The sequence below is a fragment of the Leuciscus leuciscus genome (genome assembly GCF_965113295.1).
Source record: "Leuciscus leuciscus genome assembly, chromosome: 9".
Lineage (NCBI taxonomy): Eukaryota > Metazoa > Chordata > Actinopteri > Cypriniformes > Leuciscidae > Leuciscus > Leuciscus leuciscus.
The window spans coordinates 9,924,329-9,945,479 of record NC_138733.1 but is presented as its reverse complement, the minus strand read 5'-3'; the positions used below and the strand labels follow the sequence as shown (position 1 = coordinate 9,945,479).

Below are 21,151 nucleotides of genomic sequence, written 5' to 3'. Positions count from 1 at the left end.
TGTTATTCTAGTACTAATTTTGAAGTTGTGATAATTGCACCTATCATATTTTTTTATTTTTTTTAAAGTGAGTGTTGTCTTCATACTCTACTATACTTTCCAATCACCACCAGCAAAGCACATATCAAAAATATTTAGGCCTAGCCTACATTTTAAGATTTATGTATTTAAATTGCACATAAAATTTCAACAATTTCAGTTTGAATTACACAGTTTTAATGTAAACATCATTTTAATGTACATCTAATGTGCATGTGCACAATAATTGCTGTTCCAACAAATCCAGTCCCAGAGGCAAGGAAATAATGTGTGTGAGTGAGGTCATTTAAAACTAATAAAAATCTGCATAATTTCGTTCATCACTTTTGGGTCAAAACAGACCCGAATGCAAAAGGTGTAACAATTTAGTTTAAATGGTTGTATCTCTTATATGTTTTGTTTTTTTAATTTTTAATCTGGAAACAAAAATAAATGTGTATTTTTACAGTCTAAACACATATTCAGTCTTAACACTTACAGTCTAAACACATATTCAGTCTTAACACATATTCAGTGTTTCATTTTGGTTCTAATAACTATGGATAAAAAAAATATATATATCTATCTTACGGGTCAAAATAGGCCCAAATGTATTAGTTTGACAGACAAATATTCATTGCATTATGTTTATTAGTTTGTGTTAAATATGGATATTAAATTTAGCTCTCTCTCTCTCTCTCTCTCTCTCTCTCTCTCTCTCTCTCTCTCTCTATATATATATATATATATATATGGCAGCTAAATGGGAAAGAAATAGTAGTGATGTTTACACTACAAAATCCTATGTAAAATTTTCAGGAAAGGATGGAGAGAAGAAAATACATAAAGGAGATCTTACAGAATCATAACCAAATCATAATCATTAATTTAATGCAATAAAACCCTCACAAGATCCATGACTACAGCATGTGTATCATATCATCCCACCACACCAGAGAGAGAGTAAATTACTCATTACTCGTTGACCTATTGGTTACGCTCTAGTTTGCATATCAAATGAATCCTCTTGCCTGTGTGTGTCAGGTCAGAGCTAAATTGGCCTGGAATATCTCGGAACCAATTTATTTTATTAGGAGCCGTGAGACCGGGATCACATGGCCTGAGTGAACACATACACACCGAGATTTTCTGTAACTCAGTGGATACGACACAGTCCAGTTCAATGGCAAATTATACCACGAAAATCAATTAATAGTGTTTCACTCTCAACAAAAAATGTATAATTACTGTCTGCAAACATCCTGCCCCAAACACAACACGTACTTTCGTTGTGACAATGCTTTTCTGGGGAATCAATACTCGAAAACAATTTATATATTTAGGCCTAAATTTACGATTTGTGTATTTGAATTGCATATAAGATTTCCAACCATTTGGATTACACAGTTTAAACATAAACTAATAAACCTGATGTATATTTCTCAGTCACACACACAAATGAAACAGGTAAGGATTAATTATTAGCTATTTGCATCTATTTGATTTTATTTGGGCCTAAATAATAATATTTTCAAAATGCATTATTCAAATAGAATCAACATAAATATTTTCATTGTGAGAAAACTTACCTGTTTCCGACCTGCTTAAATTACATATAACTGGAATTTAAACCATTAAAATGGAATCTAAAATACATAAAACAGAATTTGTAATAATAAATAAATAAAGGAATTGGAATTTTTTATTTTTTTATTAGGGCTCTAAACATGTCATTTAAAAAAAATTTTTTTGTTAAATTATATTTATATTATATTTAAAGTTTCATGATTTAAATTAATTAGAAATGCTTTTACAATTAAAAACAGAATCCAGAAAAATTTAAACGCAAAAACTGAATTTGGAAAAAAGTTAAACAGATTTTGGGAAAAAATTAAATGGATTTTTTAGGGCCCTACATTTCATTGAACATGAACACATTCAAATCCCAGAAATACAAGCGCAGAGGGAACACATACACACTTGAGTAAAGATTATGTTTATTAATACTTTAACTCTGAACCGTTTTGCTGTATACTGGGTAAGTACAGGGGTATTTACACGACATCATCTCATATTCTCTATTAAAATACATATGTACTGTGTGTGACATGTTGCGGGTTGATGTCACCTGTAGTGTTTAAAACAAATGACAAACATTCTAAATAAGAAGGTTTTAGAATCATCCGTGTGAGTGCACGTGTTCCGCACACCAGAAATATTATAATTCTGGAATATGTTTAAGGCCAGCATTTATAATTCATCAGTAGCAAAATATTAAGTTTCACTCAGTGGGCAAAAAATAAAATGTTTTTAATTAGTTGGATTTGCCTATTCAGCCGATTTCGGTTGGACAATAAAAAATAATGAATTAACAGCAAAGCAGTAAAAATGTGAATCAAATGAAGGAACCTCAAATGCTCAAACTGGTCCTTGGGGTTTCGCATCCCGACGATTCAGCAGGAACTTCTCGTGAATTCTCACCGCTGCCTCTTTCTCCTGAAACGTTTTCTGCTCCGCAGAGTGTTCGATAAGTCTGTTACCATGGAAACCGAGACACGGTGGCGGCAGGGTTGCTGACACGGATAAACGGGAGGAGACGTGAGTGAGATGAGAGGAGAAGAACGGGAAGAGACGTGAGAATGGAGAAGAGTTCCCCTGGGACGTCCGGTCTGGACTTCAGGACCTGAAACACGCTGAGCATGTTCCTCCTCGGATGGGCTCCTGCTGTGGAGAGATGGTCTCTGAAACCTCGGACTGCAGCAGATCGTTCTCATTAGATATAATGTGCTTCACCAGGCAGTGTGCCGCCTCATCTATATTAATATTCTCCTAGGGAGAGAGAGAGAGAGAGAGAGAGAGTCTTCACACACCTTGTCTCTGGCTGCGACTGCATTAATTAGCTTGTGAATATTCATGAGTCATCATGAGACACTGTAGCAGAAGGACTGTGAGTCAGCAGAAAGTGTTTGAGTGCTCCGATCACACTTCTCACACCCGATTCGCTACACAATCATCCGTAAAACAGCCTAGAAGGTCAGACAGCAAACGAATAGTTAAGGTTCTGTCATCATTTACTCAACCTCGTGTCATTCCAGGACCCTTTCCAAAGACTTCTTTTCATCAATGCAGCACAAAAGGAAGAATTTAACAGCATTTCAGCTCACTCACTTTGCCGGTCAAAGGATTTAAAAAAAAAAATACTTTTACTGAGCAAGGACACATTGAATTGATCAAAGGTGACAGTTATATTATACAAAATATTTTTATTTTTAATAAATGCTGCTCTTTTGAACTTTCCGTTCGGCAAAGAATCCTGAAAAATAAAACACATCATGGTTTCCACACAAATATAAAGGATAAAAACTGTTTTAAACATTGAGAATAATAATAAATGTCTCTTGAGCATCAAATCATCATATTAGACTGATTTCTGAAGGATCATGTGACACTGAAGACTGGAGGAATGATGCTGAAAATTCAGATTTGATCACTGGAATAAATTACATTTTATCGCATATTCACATAGAAAACAGTTATTTTAAATTGTAATAATATTTCACTGTTTTTACTGTATTTTTGATCAAACAAATAAAGTCTTGGTGAACAGAAGAGACTTCTTTCAAAAACATAACATTTTACCAATCCCAAGCGCCAGTAGTGTATATTCAGATATGATGCAAGTTTAAACATGCATATAAATTAGTTTTGATCACTTAAAGGTGCAGTATGTAATATTGACAGCTAGTGGTTGAAATGGGTACTGCAGTCCAAATTCAAAATATTGGAGAGAGTTGTTTCCCCCCGCCTCCTCCTCCTCAGACTCGACACTCGTGTGGGTTGCCAGATTGAGGAGATGTAACCGGGAAAAAACGCAATTGACAATGGAAGACGACGAGCCTTACACTGAAGGTTGAGTTAATTTATTCATGTTTTGATATGCCTCTGTTCATAGAGCTTTTTTGATGAATGCTGCGGCTTTTTAGTTTGTGTAGAATCTGCGATATCTGACCCAGTTCGACGCTCCATCGCAGTGTTTTCTGGCGACTGGTAACCCGGTATGTTGAAATACTATTGGGATAAAGTGGGAGTGGGCGGAGTCACACAGACCAAAACAAAAACAGACATTCCGACACGGGAAGCACATTTCAAAGTAGAATAACTCGCTGTAGAATTGTTTTTCAGAGAAACAAGTGAAGTTAGCATGTTTCCTAAATTTCTGCTAACTTTACTACATTCCAAAAAAAATTACATACAGCAATTTTAAACCTTTCTTGTCATTTAAAGGTAGGGTAGGTAGGATTTTTCTAAAAAAAACTTTTTTTCAAATTTGTTTAAACTGTCTTTATATACCAATACATAATTAAAATGTAAATGCTCTGAAAAAGAGAGTATAAAAATCGAGTGACTGTAGACCTTTTAATCTGCAATAAACACAGCTCATTATTTCCATCCGGGACGAAACAATTGATTGGTTTGGGCGACTGTCACTCTCTCTCGCAACCATGGCTACCACCCCTGTTGCTTCAAGATCTGCCCATATGCGCGCGCGCACCCGTTTGATTTGAGGAGTGCAAGAGAGACGCAGAACCTACGCAACCTACGTAAAATTATGGCAGAGAAAGAGCATTCAAAATCCAAAGCAAGGCAAAAAAAGAATCTTGAACGTCCTCCTTTGCTTCGCCCTCGACCACGGACCTGTCCTCGAACCGACGATGCGGTAGCAGCTACTTGTCTCCGGTACTGTTTTCATCGTGGAAACTCTTACATGCAAAACACCGTATATGTTATGAATCTTACACGAAATTCACCTTCATCACACTGATGGTAATGGAAAAACGTGTATCAATGCAACCTGTTTTTAGCTTTGCCTTATAAATATAGCTCGTTACCTATAAATATAGCTCGTTACCGAATCAAACAAAATATATTTTAAACTTTACCAGTATCGATATGATAGCTTGATAGTGAGTAGCCTACTAAAAGCTATCTTATTTGTTTATATTTATAGTGATAAAGTTAGGTATTTTATTACATGTGATTCTGACATGATGTCACTGCATGCACTGCGCTCCTTCCTCTCCACTCGTCTCAGGTAAATAAATAAGTAAGTAAATAAATGCGTCTTCCAGCTGAGCCTGAGTGTTTGGCGTCGCGCGTTCATGTGTTTTGGGGGCGTGGCTTTGGAAGGAGCTCAGGAGGGAGGGGTGGAGGGAATGGAAATAATGAGCTGTGTTTACAACAGTCGTGAGAGGTCTACAGACACTCGATTTTTATACTCTCTTTTTCAGAGTACTTACATTTTAATTATGTATTGGTATATAAAGACAGTTTAAACAAATTTGGAATGTTGTTTTTTTAGAAAAACCCTACCTACCCTACCTTTAAAGGGTTAGTTCACCCAAAAATGATCCCATAATTTACTCACCCTCAAGCCATCCTAGGTGTATTTGACATTCTTCTTTCAGCCAAATACAATCAGAGTTATTTAAAAAAAAATATCCTGACTCATCCAAGCTTTATAATTGGAGTGAATGGTAACTTGCATTTTGAAACCCAAAAAGTGCATCCATCCATCATAAAAGTTATCCTTATGACCCCAGGGGGTTAATAAAGACCTTCTGAAGCGAAGCGATGTGTTTGTGTAAGAAAAATATCCATATTTATAACTTTATCAAATATTCATTCACTCCCATTATGAAGCTGGGAAGAGTCAGGGTATCTTTTAATATAACTCTGATTGTGTTTGGCTAAAATAAGAAAGTCATTTACACCTAAGATGACTTGAGGGTGAGTGAATTATGGCATAATTTTCATTTTTGGGTGAACTAACTTTTTAAGGAGTTTGCACATTCATAATGAATGAGGATGAGTAAATGACATGAGGATGAGTAAATTATGACAGAACTTTAATTTTTGGTGAATAAACAATGTCTGAGTTCTTGACCCAATGAGTGTGCGCTGTGTGATATAAATGAGTCTTTCAATTAAACCACAAACAGAATAGAAACTAATTCATATTTATTCTAGTATCCTAATAAACCTCTGTGCACATTGATCTTGAATCATCTCAAATCAGTGTTTATATCATTATCAGCTGTCTATAAATAAGCTCAGGGTCTTCAGATGTTCATTACACACCTTGGCTGAAGTTTCAAACCATCCCACGAAGCCGTTCTCCTGGCAGAACTGCTCCATCTTGATGCCGTTGTTGGTGAGAACGTCTCTGCCCTGATCGCACTTGTTGGCGAGCAACACGGCCGCCACGTGTTTCCCGTTGGATAAACTCAGCTTGGCGTCGAGATCCTCCTTCCATTTCGTTACCGCCTCGAACGTCGACGGCCGAGTGACGTCAAAAACGATGAAAGCTCCCATGGCCTCTCGGTAATACACCCGCGTCATGTTCCCGAAACGCTCCTGGCCTGTGAGAGCGATGGAGTCGGAAAAAAACCACATGAGAGAGACAGTCTTCTGTAACAAGCATATACACACATTCAGTGACTACAAAGACAACAATGAGATGTTTATTATCAGTTGAAGCCTTGGGTGAGTGTGAGAGGATTTCAGTCTCTCCCTGATCCACGTGATCGCACTTTGGGATCCTTGTACACATTTTCCACGGGTCCGAGCTAAAGCCTGGATATCATTAATGAGGAAAAGCACATTCCAGCAGCTCATATTGATCAACTCCACTGAGCTCCAGCCTCACGCCGCTGAACTTAAAGCTCTGATCTGGGCCACGACTCAATGCTCAGGATTAGTGTCAGAAGTTACTGGAGTGAAGTCTGAGAAACACTGAAGAAAACAGTCTTGCAATGGAAACTAATGCAGAAACAATCCTTAATGAGAAATAAATATTTGCCACATTTACAACAGAAGAAGAAAAAAAACGCTGTCTTTACAATAAATGCCACTTGATATCTAATCTAATGTAATGACATTTAATTGGCCATATTATGGCAAGCCGTTTTAACATTTAATGATTTAAACCGACTAGTCTCTATTTTCATGCTACTAGTACTTATTTTTTAGATACTAGTATCTATTCCATTAAGTACTAGTACTTATTCATTAGCTACTAGTGCTTATTCTTTAGGTACTAGTGCCTATTCTTTTGATACTAGTGTTTATTCTTTAGGTACTAGTACTTATTCAATAGATACTAGTACTTATTCATTAGATACTAGTACCTATTAAATAGTTACTAGTACTTATTCATTAGATACTAGTACTTATTCATTAGATACTAGTACTTATTCATTAGATACTAGTTCTTATTTATTAGATACTAGTACTTATTCATTAGTTACTAGTACTTATTATTAGATACTAGTACTTATTCATTAGATACTAGTACCTATTAAATAGACACTAGTACTTATTCATTAGATACTAGTACTTATTCCAATAGTGACTAGTAACTATTCTTTTGTTACTAGTAACAAATATTTTTTTTTTGCCATTGACTTCTATGGGGATCTGTCATTCAGATATCAACTATTCAGTTCTGACTAGTATGTATTCCAATTGTGACTAGTACATATATATTAGATACTAGTAGTTATTTATTAGGTACTAGTACTTATTCATTAGATACTAGTACTTATTCAATAGATACTAGTACTTATTCATTAGATACTAGTACCTCTTAAATAGATACTAGTACTTATTCATTAGATACTAGTACTTATTCATTAGATACTAGTACTTATTCATTAGATACTAGTACTTATTCATTAGATACTAGTACTTATTCATTAGATACTAGTACTTATTCAATAGATACTAGTACTTATTCATTAGATACTAGTACTTATTCATTAGATACTAGTACCTATTAATTAGATACTAGTACTCATAAATTAGCTACTAGTACTTATTCAATAGATACTAGTAACTATATATTAGATAGTAGTTTATGTTTATGTTTATGTTTATTTGTTCTGCACGAATATCACATGGATACAGTACAAGGAGGGGAACGAAACCCAGTTGGGTTTATACAGAGTTCCACTCCACTTGCATTAATAAACAAAAAAAAGGCACGCAGACAAATAAGTTGAATAATAAAAAGAGGGGAAAAACATATTTTCAAAAACATGATTATCCTAATGGAAGTAACTTAAAGTTACAGATGTTGAAGGGTAATGGTAAAGGAGTACTATTTATTCCAAATGTTACTAGTAAGATTTTTTATTTTACTAGTAAGATTTTTAATTGAACTATCCAGTGGCCGTTTTGACTAGTCATAACATAAGACGAGTAAAAAAGCAGTTGTGACTAGTAAAATAAAAAATCTTACTAGTAACATTTGGAATAAATACTAGTATCTAATAAATAGTTACTAGTATCTAATGAATAAGTACTAGTATCTAATGAATAAGTACTAGTATCTATTGAATAAATACTAGTATCTAATGAATAAGTACTAGTATCTATTGAATAAGTACTAGTATCTAATGAATAAGTACTAGTATCTATTTAATAGGTACTAGTATCTAATGACTTAGTACTAGTATTTATTGAATACATACTAGTATCTAGTAATAGGTACTAGTATCTAAAAAATAAGTACTAGTACCTAATAAATAACTACTAGTATCTAATATATATGTACTAGTCACAATTGGAATACATACTAGTCAGAACTGAATAGTTGATATCTGAATGACAGATCCCCATAGAAGTCAATGGCAAAAATGTTTTATTTGTTACTAGTAACAAAAGAATAGTTACTAGTCACTATTGGAATAAGTACAAGTATCTAATGAATAAGTACTAGTATCTATTTAATAGGTACTAGTATCTATTTAATAGGTACTAGTATCTAATGAATAAGTACTAGTATCTAATGAATAAGTACTAGTAACTAATGAATAAGTACTAGTATCTAATGAATAAGTACTAGTATCTAATGAATAAGTACTAGTATCTATTTAATAGGTACTAGTATCTAATGAATAAGTACTAGTATCTAATAATAAGTACTAGTAACTAATGAATAAGTACTAGTATCTAATAAATAAGAACTAGTATCTAATAAATAAGAACTAGTATCTAATGAATAAGCACTAGTATCTAAAGAATAGGCACTAGTACCTAAAGAATAAACACTAGTAGCTAATGAATAAGTACTAGTACTTAATGGAATAGATACTAGTATCTAAAAAATAAGTACTAGTAGCATGAAAATAGAGACTAGTCGGTTTAAATCATTAAATGTTAAAACGGCTTGCCATAGCCAAATATGTCTAAAATCGAGTTGGTGTTCATTTTTTAAAGTCCCCTGTAGTCAGTAATTGTATCCCTTAAAACTCATCTTTGATCACCAAAAAGACATATTTAAACGTTTTTCATGCCTTAAAATAGCTTGAAGCCCCGCCTCCACTCACTCACTCAGCTCAGAGATCCACTGGTTGACGATCACACATTGATCTGATTGGTTACAAGGTAGTTTGTGACGTCAGAAACACCAGTGATTTCAAACCGTGTTTTTGAGACTGTCTTTGGTTCACTGCAGTTTTAAAATCGGAACATCCCTAATAAAAAAACATCCCTAATAAAAAATGTTAAATAAAAACATTATTTTACTAATTTAAAGCACCCCTGTGGCCTGTGGTGAAAATCAAGGTTTTAATATTTTTTTTATATGCCTATGTGGTGCTTTAAAGCAAACCATGTGTAAATTCATAAGTCAACACCATTGCTGAGTATTTTCTCCTTAAAACTGCAGTGAATCAAAGACAGTCTCAAAAACACGGTTTAAATCGCTGGTGTTTCTGACGTCACAAACTACCTTGAAACCAATCAGATCAACGTGTGATCGTCAACCAGTGGATCTCTGAGCTGAGTGAGTGAGTGGAGGCGGGGCTCATTTTCATATTCATTCTAAATGGGGCAAGGGTATAGAGTTACATGCAATCTATTTTAAGGCATAGAGAATTTTTTTTCATGGAAAAAACACTTAAATATGTCACTTTGATGATCAAAGATGAGTTTTAAAGGATAAAATTATCGACAACTGGAGGACTTTAATAAAGTCTTTTCACTGTAAAAATCCAGTTTTCACTGAGCAGTGTGATTTTTATAGTTTTCTTGAAGATGTATTTGTAGTTTGTAATGTTAATATTAATGCGGCTATAAAAAAAAAAGTTTTAAAAAAGGTCATTTATCCTGCACATGGTCACAATTTTTCCCACCCGGCCCTCAACCTAAAATGAGTTAGACACCCCTACTGTAGAGTGACATTCAAGCTATTTTAATATTTTCACAGGAAAAACGTTTTTAAATATGTCATTTTGGTGATCAAATAAGAGTTTTAAGGGATACAATGATTGACTACAGGAGGACTTTAAGATGTATGATTAAAACGTCAACATAGCCTAATATTTTTAAAACAATGTGTATTGTGAAAAGTGCTACACATGAATTTGAATTACATTACTTTCTATAGAGAACGATTTCACAGTGACAAATCATGCTCCTGTCTGATGTCCCTGTGCATTTCATCTCCTATTTACAATGACGTTCCTGTTTTCCCTCTTTTGAAAATCTCCCTCACATGAGCGTCGAACACATGACCGCGCAGAGCGCGCGCTCGCCCGTGAGGAAAGTTATTCAAAAGACACTTGAATAAAACAATGCGGCACCGTAATTAGATTACAACATATTTTAATACGCTTGGCCCACATAGCAATATTAGACCAAAATATTATAAAGTGCCTTTAAGAAATAATGTGTCTGTTTATCTATAATACCGTATACATAGAAAATATTATATAAGTTCTTCACAGCTTTCTGTGACAAGTCAAGAATAAAAATAAAACAACTTTTTTTTTTATTTTTTATTTTTATCACGCACATAATAAATAGCCTATGGCCAAGGCAGTACATATTAGCCTACTATATAAATAAATACAATTTGTATTAGTATATTGTGTGATTTAAATTAATTTTAAACAAACTTTGGCCCAGAAGAAGAGAGTAAATAATTAAAATTAAATTAAAAATTATGTAAAATTACCGGCGATGTCCCAGAGCTGCAGTCGGACGGTCTCCTGCTCGAGGTTCAGGACTTTGAGCGCGAAATCCACGCCGATCGTCGCGCGGTAGTTTGGTGAGAAGTTCTGGTGCACGTAGCGCTTGATGATGCTGGTTTTCCCCACACCCAGATCTCCGATCACCAGGATTTTATACAGGTGTTCCTTCAGGTGATGGTTCTGCATGGTTGTGTGAGATGGAGCCGAACATGGACGCGTGTGATCTTCAGTGAGACTCTGAGGGAAGAAACAGAAACGCCCCGCGGAGAGAAAAACTCAAACTTGTGACTCGACAGTCGAGCATGAGACCAGAGACGTGAGGTGATGGAGGGGTCGAGGAGGGCCTGGTGAAACTGCAGTAGAAATTCAGAATGGTACAGTTGTCGAAAAAAAGATAAAAGTAGGCTACTACTAAGGTTTGACTAAACAGAAAAAGCACCAAAACAATCGTTCTGAAATGAGCCTGGTTAATGTTTGTAAGGGTGTGAGGATCGTCCACGCCCCCAAGAACTGATTCGCTTTCTTTACTAAAACCAGTGATATGGGTCTCCAAATGTGCAAAGACTGAAGTGTAGGCCCTATTATAAGTTTACACCGACTACCACCCTAAAATATCAAAGCAAATCAAATCAAATTTTATTTATAAAGCACATTTAAAATCAACCTTGGTTGGCCAAAGTGCTGTAAATGAAAGAAAAACAGAAAAGACAAAAATGGATAAAAAATATACCATGGGTATCCATATTGCTGCCTCTTAAACAAGCTATAATAACGCATGCTTTTGGACATATTATCATGGTACCATGGTATTTTTAAAAGTACTTTTCAGTAGAGTATATAATAACTATTCAGTGCCATTGGTACCAACACAGTACATTTTTGTAAGAGGTTGCAATTATAGTAAATTAACATAAGATCTTCTTACCAGATACGAATTTGGATTCAAGACAAGAGAGTGGTTAGAGATTGTGCCGTGAAGCAGTGCATGTAATGCCTCCTCAAAACCAAATCTCTCAAGCGAGCGGTTCCTTTAAGCTCTAAACAAGAGCTGTTCCCAGAGAGATCACTGAGGCTAGTCGTGACGTAAGGAATACCGTTTCCGGATCCAAGTGAGAATAAGTTCAGAGTAAAATCTCAACCGCTTTTCATGAGCAGTTTATTTATATTACACTTTTAAGCTAAACGTTTAATAACTCATTGAGTGCTCTATAGTGTCCAGGCTCACGGCATCCCGGACACCAATATGTGCAACAAACTTCTGTATTCGGCAATTCTATAAGATCATTACAAATCACACTGTGCAACACTGATCTGATAAACTTGGGTACGACATGTAGACTGTATGATGATGACACCTACTGCATCATAGGCTATGATGCAAGTTACTGTAGAAGAATAAAACGTCATCAGCGTGAGCTAGTGGTGAAAACAGAGTCAGATGAATCACATTTGGGCAATTTTGGTTTTGCACGCTGAAAAAAAAAAAGAGAGGATGAAGCCAAACGGTCATGGCTTGGGAAAAGAGGCGACCTTGGCATGGCAATTTTGCAAATGGAGCTTGAGGAAAGTAGTTGCATTTTTATTGGCTAGTGAGTAGTACACGTAGGTCGTAGCAGCAAACACACTGAGATGATCATGCTAAATTTAGACTGTCAGAAAATGAACGCAGGCCATCTTTGGTTGCAAGACCACGACAACGGCCATCTTTGAACTACTCTCACTGTACGACGTAGCAGTTTCGCCTCGATTGGTCATCTTTCATCTGGAACAACCCAAAATCGTACAAAATGTACCAGGCATAAAGCAGGTTGCATCGTTTTGCTAGATAGAGCCGTCAAAGGAGCTACTAAAGAGGAGCATAACCGATGTCCGTCGCATAAGATTGAGATCTAAGAGCTTATTTTTCGTCTTCAATGACATTTGGATATCAAAATTGAATAACACGCCAACAAGTGTCCATAGACTGTCAATTTATACGTCAGACTTTGATACAAATGTCAGTTGCATTACATCCTAAATTACCAAAACCCACTTAAATTCTGAGTCCATTTGAATTGGATTTCATATCATTAATGGGTGTAATTTATACAAGTCTGATTTCATGCATTAAGCATTGAGGCAACAAAGACAAGTACACCTGAAGTCAAACGTATCATTAAAAGCAACTTTATTAAAGATCATGAAACAGACACAGATACAAAGGCAAAATATTAAAATAGTCCTGAGCAGCTTGTCTTTTGGCAAATACCCTGACAGGACTCAAATATAATGCACATCCCTTTAGTCTATTGCTACTCGAGTGATTGTTCATTAAACCAGAAGTATGGATTTTCCTGAGGACAATTGCCAACTTGATATTCTCAGAATACAAAATGACCTCTTGTCCAATTAAAACAGTGGTGCAAAAATTTATGAAGTGCAAATGTGACATTCAGAGCTCACATAGATCAACCAAAATCTAAAATCCCTTTTTTCTTTTTCTAAAAACACACTTTAAGCAGTTGAGGATTAAATTGCCAATTTCTGCCACACTGTCCTTTTGGAAATCCTTTTGGAAATCCACGCTAACAAAACAAAAACAAAGGACACGAGGTTTCTTTCTCTCAGGAGGTCAGTTGCAACAAGACACAGCAAAATGCATGTAGGTCTTGCCTCAAGATTAAAATGATTACATCAATTTAAAGCCATAACTAGACTCTAGACAGGGTTGCTTTTGGCTGACAGCAACAACTGGAAGTGCAGGTGACCCAAGACAACAACATGACAGACTGAATCAGAGCGAGAGCTTTTCCTGGTATTCAGAGGAAAAGAGGAAGATGGCATCTGGGGGATTTTCAAGCTCTAAGATTCATTCTCATGTGGATCTGAGCAAGAAGACTATCTTGACTAGATGCTTCAAGTTGAAGGGACGGAAACCGAGTGGCTCCACTATTGTTCTGTAAAAGGGCTGCTGGCAACAGAAGGCATAGAAGTAAAAAAGGCACAGAAGATGAGCAAATTCCCTAGAGGTCAGCGACAGGAAGAGTCAACGCTCTGGAGACAGAGATGACGTCAAATGTCACATGGAACCAGACCAAAGAGGAGAACCTCGAAGCTAAAAAAAAAAACAACCTTTAAAAAAAACCCGCTTTGAAGCAGGTTTAATGTTTGAGAAGTGAGACTGATCGGGTCTTGTAATTTCACACCGTTTGCTATTAAAACGAACCTGAAAGAGAGAAAGATGAATTACAAGACAGTGAAGTTACTATTCTACATGGCTTCTTTCATCACCTAACCTTGAGGTCATGGAGAAAAAGAAACGGGTTCAAGAAACAAATTACAAGTTTTCAACTAGGCAACAAAGTTAAAATGAAGAAAAAAAAGCACGGTTTTCCCTTTTTTAGGCTGCAGAATTGCGATTATAAAAATGCTCATACTGTGCTCGTTTCAACTGACCCATTCATCTACACGCACTTAAAGTTTGGAGATTGGCGTAGCCGCTACAGCAATGCTCTCAATGGCACACTCATCCGTTCCACGACGGATTTTGAAAAACCCGTTCTCGCCCCAGTTGGATCCCCAGCTGTTCTTCACGATCCAGTATTTCTCCCCGGTCTTAGGGCACTTCCCGTACCCCACCAGCAACACGGCATGATTGGTCAGCTCAAAGGGATTGTTGGAGTCGCGGAGGAAGGTGTGATGGTAGATGCCCTCTTTATAGTTCATGAAATCTGGGTACACCTCCAGTGCCACTCCCATGGGGCCGTTCTTGACCAGCTCCAGCATCATGGCCTCCTCGCTGCATCCCCCGTAAAAACCACCCACGTAGTGATACTCCGAGGCATACCACCGTGTGCACTTCTCAGGGACTTTGCAGGGAGAATCATCTCCGGTGTACGGGAAACAGTTCTCCTCCACAATGCCGAAGTCCTGGATGTATTTACCAATCAGGTATGGAAAACCTCCATCACAACCTGTACAGAAGACAAAACACTTAGAAATCCAAAACATGAACTGCAGAACATCCATTTAACTGCACAATTATAAAAAAAAATTTAAATAGAATTGTTGCTATTAATAATAAATGATGTTATCCATTATTATTAAAAACAATAGCATGCACATAAAAATAATACAAAAAAAAAAAATCTAAAAACGTACATAAACATCCTTTCAAGCATAGTTTGTTCATTCCTCTCCCATTTTTAATGTAGTTAAATAAAAATAAAATAGCATTCATGTCTATATACCTAAAAAAAAAAAAATTGGTTGCTTTATTTTAAGGTGTAATTATGCATTTAGGTACGGAGCAATATCAATAAACATGTACTTACTACTACATGCAAGTAATAGTTTAGGATAAGGTTTAGTTGCATGTAATGCATAAATTACTGTTGTCACTATAGTAAGTACATGTAACAAGGGCACTGTAAAATAAAGAGTTAATGATTTTTTTCCTTTTCTTACAAAACCTACAGGGGGAGGGGGGGGGGAGGAGGGCACCAAGTCAAACATTTACGCAATGAATCCATTCTGATCTCAATCGGATTGTGTAACCATAATCCTGAGGGTATTGGAAAAGCAAACATTCACAGTTTTATAACTGCAAATACACAGACTGGCCCTCTGAAGTTCGGCACAGATACGGGTCATATTAAACATTTGCCTCGGGGCATCAACGCATGCTTTTACCCTGAGAATACTGGGAGCAGGACACCACTTGCTGAGGACTGAACACTGGCTGCTGGGTGTTGTTCGTCTGGATCCGGACTCGGGCTTCAAGCATTCCCATAGTGGCAAAAGAGTAACAGCTGCCGCATTGAGCTTGAGAAAGAAAGAGAAGAAATCATTAACAGGTGAAAAAGGCCAATTCACAACCTTATTTCCCCAACCTACAGAAACCTCCTTTAATCCTCTCTCCTTCCTTCTCTAACGTATCCCGAGCTTCTGAAGGAGCTCTTAAAAGGCAGACACTATCGGACTCTGAAAGGGAAGAGCCACTCCAGACACGGCAACCAGCGCCTGAAGAGCCGATCATCCACTCGCACTCATTTCAGAGAGAAGACATGAGAAATATGCGTCTGTTTCTCTTCGACTGTACAAGACAGACTAGGGAAGAGGAGACTGTAAACCCAAGAGCAAGTGGAAACATACACATCCAAAACAGACTGTGAGGAGAAGCTTTCCAGGGTCAAAAGTGGTCAGATTTCTTACGAAAAAGTCAAGGCTTTAAATACACAAATTAGTGACAAGACCCAACCAACTTGCTCAAAGGACCGCAAAACTTCAGTACAAAATATTTCACATTTAAAAGCTGGTAAAATGTTACACCCTAGTATCCAAAAGTAAAAAAAAATTTTTTTTAAAGACAGACTTGAATAATAATTTAAGAAAATATAAAATACAAGCTAATTCAAAAGTATCACGCACTATAATAGACATTATAATAGTAATAATACTGAAATGAGAGATCATAGTTATTAAAAAAAACATTCCTGCACTTTTTATGAGGGCAAAAAGAAATGGTGGCTTCTCCAGAAACTTAAATTCAATCATTTTTATCCACTTAAATTTTAAAATAAATAAAATATTAAACATTATAAAGTTTGCTGGGGAAACACATGAGAAACAGCCAAACACAATAGAGAAAGAGCTTGTAATTTCCTGGTAGTGTTTCTAGCATCATTTGTCAGGCTGTTCCAGTAAGAACAGCTACATCACTGTCAATAACACTCCCAGGATTTCAGATTGAACACAATCAATAGTAACATATTGATGTTTATCCCAGGACTGACTCAACTGTAGGCGGTAAAGCACTGCATTGAAGACTTTTCTATAAATGACGTGTTCAGCTCTGAGCAAACACTGACTGAAGCAACCGTTTTGGTTGCAGTATTTCCTCTCTCACACACACACCTTGGTTGCGGACAGGGCTGACATAAGTGAGTCCGTTCACGTTTCTCCAGTCCCAATGTTCTGGAAGACCAGCTGCCACCTTACTGTCTGCAGCAACAGTCACAGGCCTGACACGTCTGAGAGAGAGGGAGATTTTTATAAATATTTGTATCAATATTTTTATTCCATACAATCAATTTGACAAATTCCAAAAAAAAAAAAAAAAAAAAAATTATATATATATATATATATATATCCTTCCATCACAGAGCATAAAATATTTTTATAGCACCATTCCATTTCATTTCAAAATATGTCATAGAATTCATTAATTTATAGTACTTAATCAACAACTCTAGACTTGACAGACTAAATACACAATATATTGGCCAGGTCTATTCTCCATTCTATTTTTTCTACTATAGAATAGAAATGCTAATGTTTCCACCACAGAATACATAAGAAAAAAAAAAAAATTGAGAGTTTGCATCTCACAATTTTGACTTCTTTTCTCAGGATTACGTGATATAAAACTCGCAATTCTTAGAAAAAAAGTCAGTCTTTATTTCCTCAAAATTGGACTTTATTACGAGTTTATATCTCACAAGAAAGTCAGATTTGCGAGATAGTCGCTATTACCTTTTTAATTGTTTTATTCCGTGGCGGAAACAAGCTTATATTTCTGTAACCAATCGATTCATTTGCAGATATATTTTGTACAAAGTTTTGTTCATGCATTAACTGAAATCAGCATGGACTAAAAGATTATTTTTGAGATTTAAGAACAGCGGTTAAACATTAACAACATCGGTTGATCAAAATGAGAATAGATAAAAATCGAGAAATCATAAATTGGGATATTTTGATGTTTTGAGCTCAAAATCAGTTTTAAAGGCATCCATTATTCATTTACACACAGAAGCCTGACTGGGCCAATGAAAGTGTGTGTACCGTGGGATCTTGGAGGCACGTCCTCCTGATCTTCTCAGCATCTCCTGTATAGTGAAGGTCTCATGGAGACTGTACGACGTCGCTTTCCAGGACTTCTGGACGGAGTTTATCTGATCCACAAACTCCATGTTGTTTGTGTATGGCAACTTCATGAGCCTAGAGATCATACAAGATGTTTACCAATAAACATCAATCATTCATGCATGCAGCGCAGGGGAGATGAAGTCACAAGAGATCTTATCAAGGTAGACAGCGAGATAAGAGACAATGACAAACACAGCTGACACAATCAAACACTCACAGCTGGTGATCGAATCCAAGCATGTGACTGCGGTCGATTCGGGGTGGGATGGGCTGCACCTTCTTCCCAGTGAAACAGGCCCAATTATTCCCCAAAACATCATGAACCCAGCCGGGCAGCGTCTGATCGCAGTAACTGGTCACCTCTGAACCCTGCTGGGTATACTAGACACAGAGAAAAATAAAATAAGGTAACACTTTCATTTAGGGTCCAATTGATTGTTTTATTTTACAAAAGCACAAACTTTTCTTGTTATTGTGAGCAATAACCACGCAATCAGTATTTAAGCAGAAATTAATATAAACGTACGATTAGTCGACTAATTGCTTAAATTAATGACTACTAGTCGACTAGAAAAATCTTTAGCCTATGGCAACTCTAATCAATACATTTACTATAGTTAACATGATTTAATTAGTAATTAGTATCCAGCTCTTTACATTAAATTAGTTGAGTTAACAATTACTGAACTAATAAAATAGATTAAATTAAGATGCTAACTAATGTGTATGTGTATATATATATATATATATATATATATATATATATATATATATATATATATATATATATATATATATATATATATATATATAGCATTGCTTGTTCCACCACAAATGACCGTTTTTAAGGTGACAATCTGTTACACATTTGAAGATTTATTGTATCTTGAAGATTGTTGTATTGTATCTTCTGTTATAAAGATGAAGATTGACATTTTGTTAATTAAAATAAGCACATAATGTATTAAATTAAACAACTTATGTTCTGGGTTTTGACTGCTTTTTGAATTTTGTATAATATCTCTCGGTAATGAAGATATTAACAAAATAATCATATACATACATATACATATGGCTTCAATGATGATTAATTTTGCCTGGGCCCCCACTCAGTGTTGGTTTGCCTCAGGTCATACCACATTTGAGCTAAACACAGCAGTCAAGACCAATGAAACACAAAAGAGCTGATGTCAGAATTTCCCTTGTGTTGTGAAACCCCAGTCATCTGATCAGTCATGTGGTGTGATCTGAGACTAAAAGTGTCTCATCACGCTTACCTTGAAAAACCCGAACCATTTGTAGTCATTGATCACCACTTCAAACCCCTGGTTGTAGATGAGCGTGAAGAACCCAGTGTGTCCGAGATCATCCACAGATACAGACAACTTCTGCAGGTCCACAGTCACCGTTTTCACCGGCTTCCCTGTTCAACAGCCAAGTTTATTTTAGAGCATTGAATGTAGAGAACATATGTAGATAATAGAAAAAGTTGGTTTGATACCTTTAGGTCTGACAGTGTGGTAGTTTAATGGATTTAAATGGGTTCAGTAATATAATACCAGATTAATCATCTAAACAAGCCTTGTGCAATAGAGGGAATACTATTCTGAGTAAGTTTGATATCTTTAGGTCAAACAGTGTTGTAGTTTCATGGAGTTAGTATTTCATACATTTAAAAGTTCTAAAATTATTATAAAACATAAAATGCTAATTCCAAAAACAGCCCTGTGCAATAAAAGGGATATATTTCTTAACATTTAACTATTAGTTTGATATCACAATATCATACATTTAAATTGTTTTATAGGGCTAATATACATTTTATTTCTTGAAATTAGGCCTTCTGCTATGAAAAGGGTATATGTTTATGTTTATGTATATCTGAGTTGATTTGGGCTGCAAATCAATGAATGAAACCGAACGTCAAACGTTAAGTTAACTTTACTCACAGCCTCGCTTTCATTCCCGTTAAAAATCAAAGATGGCGCTGCTTTGAATAAGGTCTAGTATATAATCATGGTAAAAATGTAGTAGTAGCATGGCAGGCTACATATCAAATTATTGATGATCTAATCACTGTACCATGGTATCAAAACAGTAGCAGAGTTGTGTTGTTGTATAGTAGTGTATACAAAACAATAGGGCAATTATATGAAAAGGATACACACAGGAGGGGAAACCCTCAACATGAAACCGAAAGTAAACATTAGGAAGTAACGTTAAACTTCCTTGTTAATGAGAAAAGGTGGACAATGGTTGTCTGATCTGACCTGTACTGGAGCAGTCGATGGTCCGATCCTGACCCACATCAGACACACTGAAGATCCAGGTGCCCAGCAGGTCCTCATAGGTGCAGTTAGCAGGAGTATCGGCCGCGGACCCGCCGAGAAACACAAGCAGAACAATGACGGAGAGCGCGCGCATCCTGACGACGGCCCGACAGCTGATATAACGGAGTAAATGACTTAACGATACAGCGCGCGGGGTTTTTAATGATGCTCGGACGCAAGGAAACAGGTGTGTGTCCTTCTCGTCCTTCCGCGCATCTGCAGGACTGAAACTGTCTGTTGTTTACCAGCCGCGTGCTCCTGAACTTATACAGCAAGGATCATATGACTCGAGTCATGTGACATGCCAGTAAGCGCGCGCACAAAAGTAATTATATCACTTCCACAAAAACCCATTCATCATCATCATACAAACAGACGCATTTGATTAAATCATTATCACACACATAATAATTAACTCATCACGACATACACACATTAACTCAATCACATAAGTATACACTCACACACAAACACATGCACACGCATGTTAACGTATTCATCACATGAAGAGACAAACACATTTATTTGGTCATGCACATTTAGCCTACAGTGTCACTGACATAATTACAACAATTTACTCACAAAAACAACAACCCTATTTCAGTCTGAAGTAATCACACTACTGAAGTAAAGTTTATTGCAAATGTTGTTTCGTGTTGAATTGAAATGTTTTCACCAAATGTCTCCAAAGTATCTTCGAATTAAAAACATGTAAAGACTCAAAGGCTGATCTTTAGTGAAGTGAAAATGCATGACCTTTGAAACCTGAGTCACACACTTCTGACTTTATAACCGATTTATCAGCAAAACAACCAAAGGACATGTCAGTGAGGATTTCACTCGTTTCACTTCTCACTT

General features: G+C 36.1%; 2 protein-coding genes across 2 annotated transcripts; both read right to left on the bottom strand.

Annotated features, from left to right (window-relative positions):
* Positions 1 to 1,867: 1,867 nt before the first annotated feature.
* rab38a (RAB38a, member RAS oncogene family) lies at positions 1,868 to 12,030 on the bottom strand. Its single transcript, XM_082180330.1, has 4 exons — positions 11,980 to 12,030; positions 11,039 to 11,407; positions 6,157 to 6,437; positions 1,868 to 2,847 (listed from the first exon to the last, which is right to left on the bottom strand). Exons 2-4 carry the CDS (start codon positions 11,238 to 11,240, stop codon positions 2,695 to 2,697), a joined length of 636 nt encoding a protein of 211 aa, XP_082036456.1. The 5' UTR covers positions 11,241 to 11,407; positions 11,980 to 12,030; the 3' UTR covers positions 1,868 to 2,694.
* Positions 12,031 to 13,204: 1,174 nt separating this feature from the next.
* ctsc (cathepsin C) lies at positions 13,205 to 20,583 on the bottom strand. Its single transcript, XM_082180088.1, has 7 exons — positions 20,234 to 20,583; positions 19,241 to 19,386; positions 18,181 to 18,344; positions 17,880 to 18,035; positions 16,950 to 17,065; positions 15,726 to 15,857; positions 13,205 to 15,007 (listed from the first exon to the last, which is right to left on the bottom strand). The coding sequence occupies exons 1-7, from the start codon at positions 20,385 to 20,387 to the stop codon at positions 14,508 to 14,510; spliced, it is 1,368 nt and encodes a 455-aa protein (XP_082036214.1). The 5' UTR covers positions 20,388 to 20,583; the 3' UTR covers positions 13,205 to 14,507.
* Positions 20,584 to 21,151: the final 568 nt, after the last annotated feature.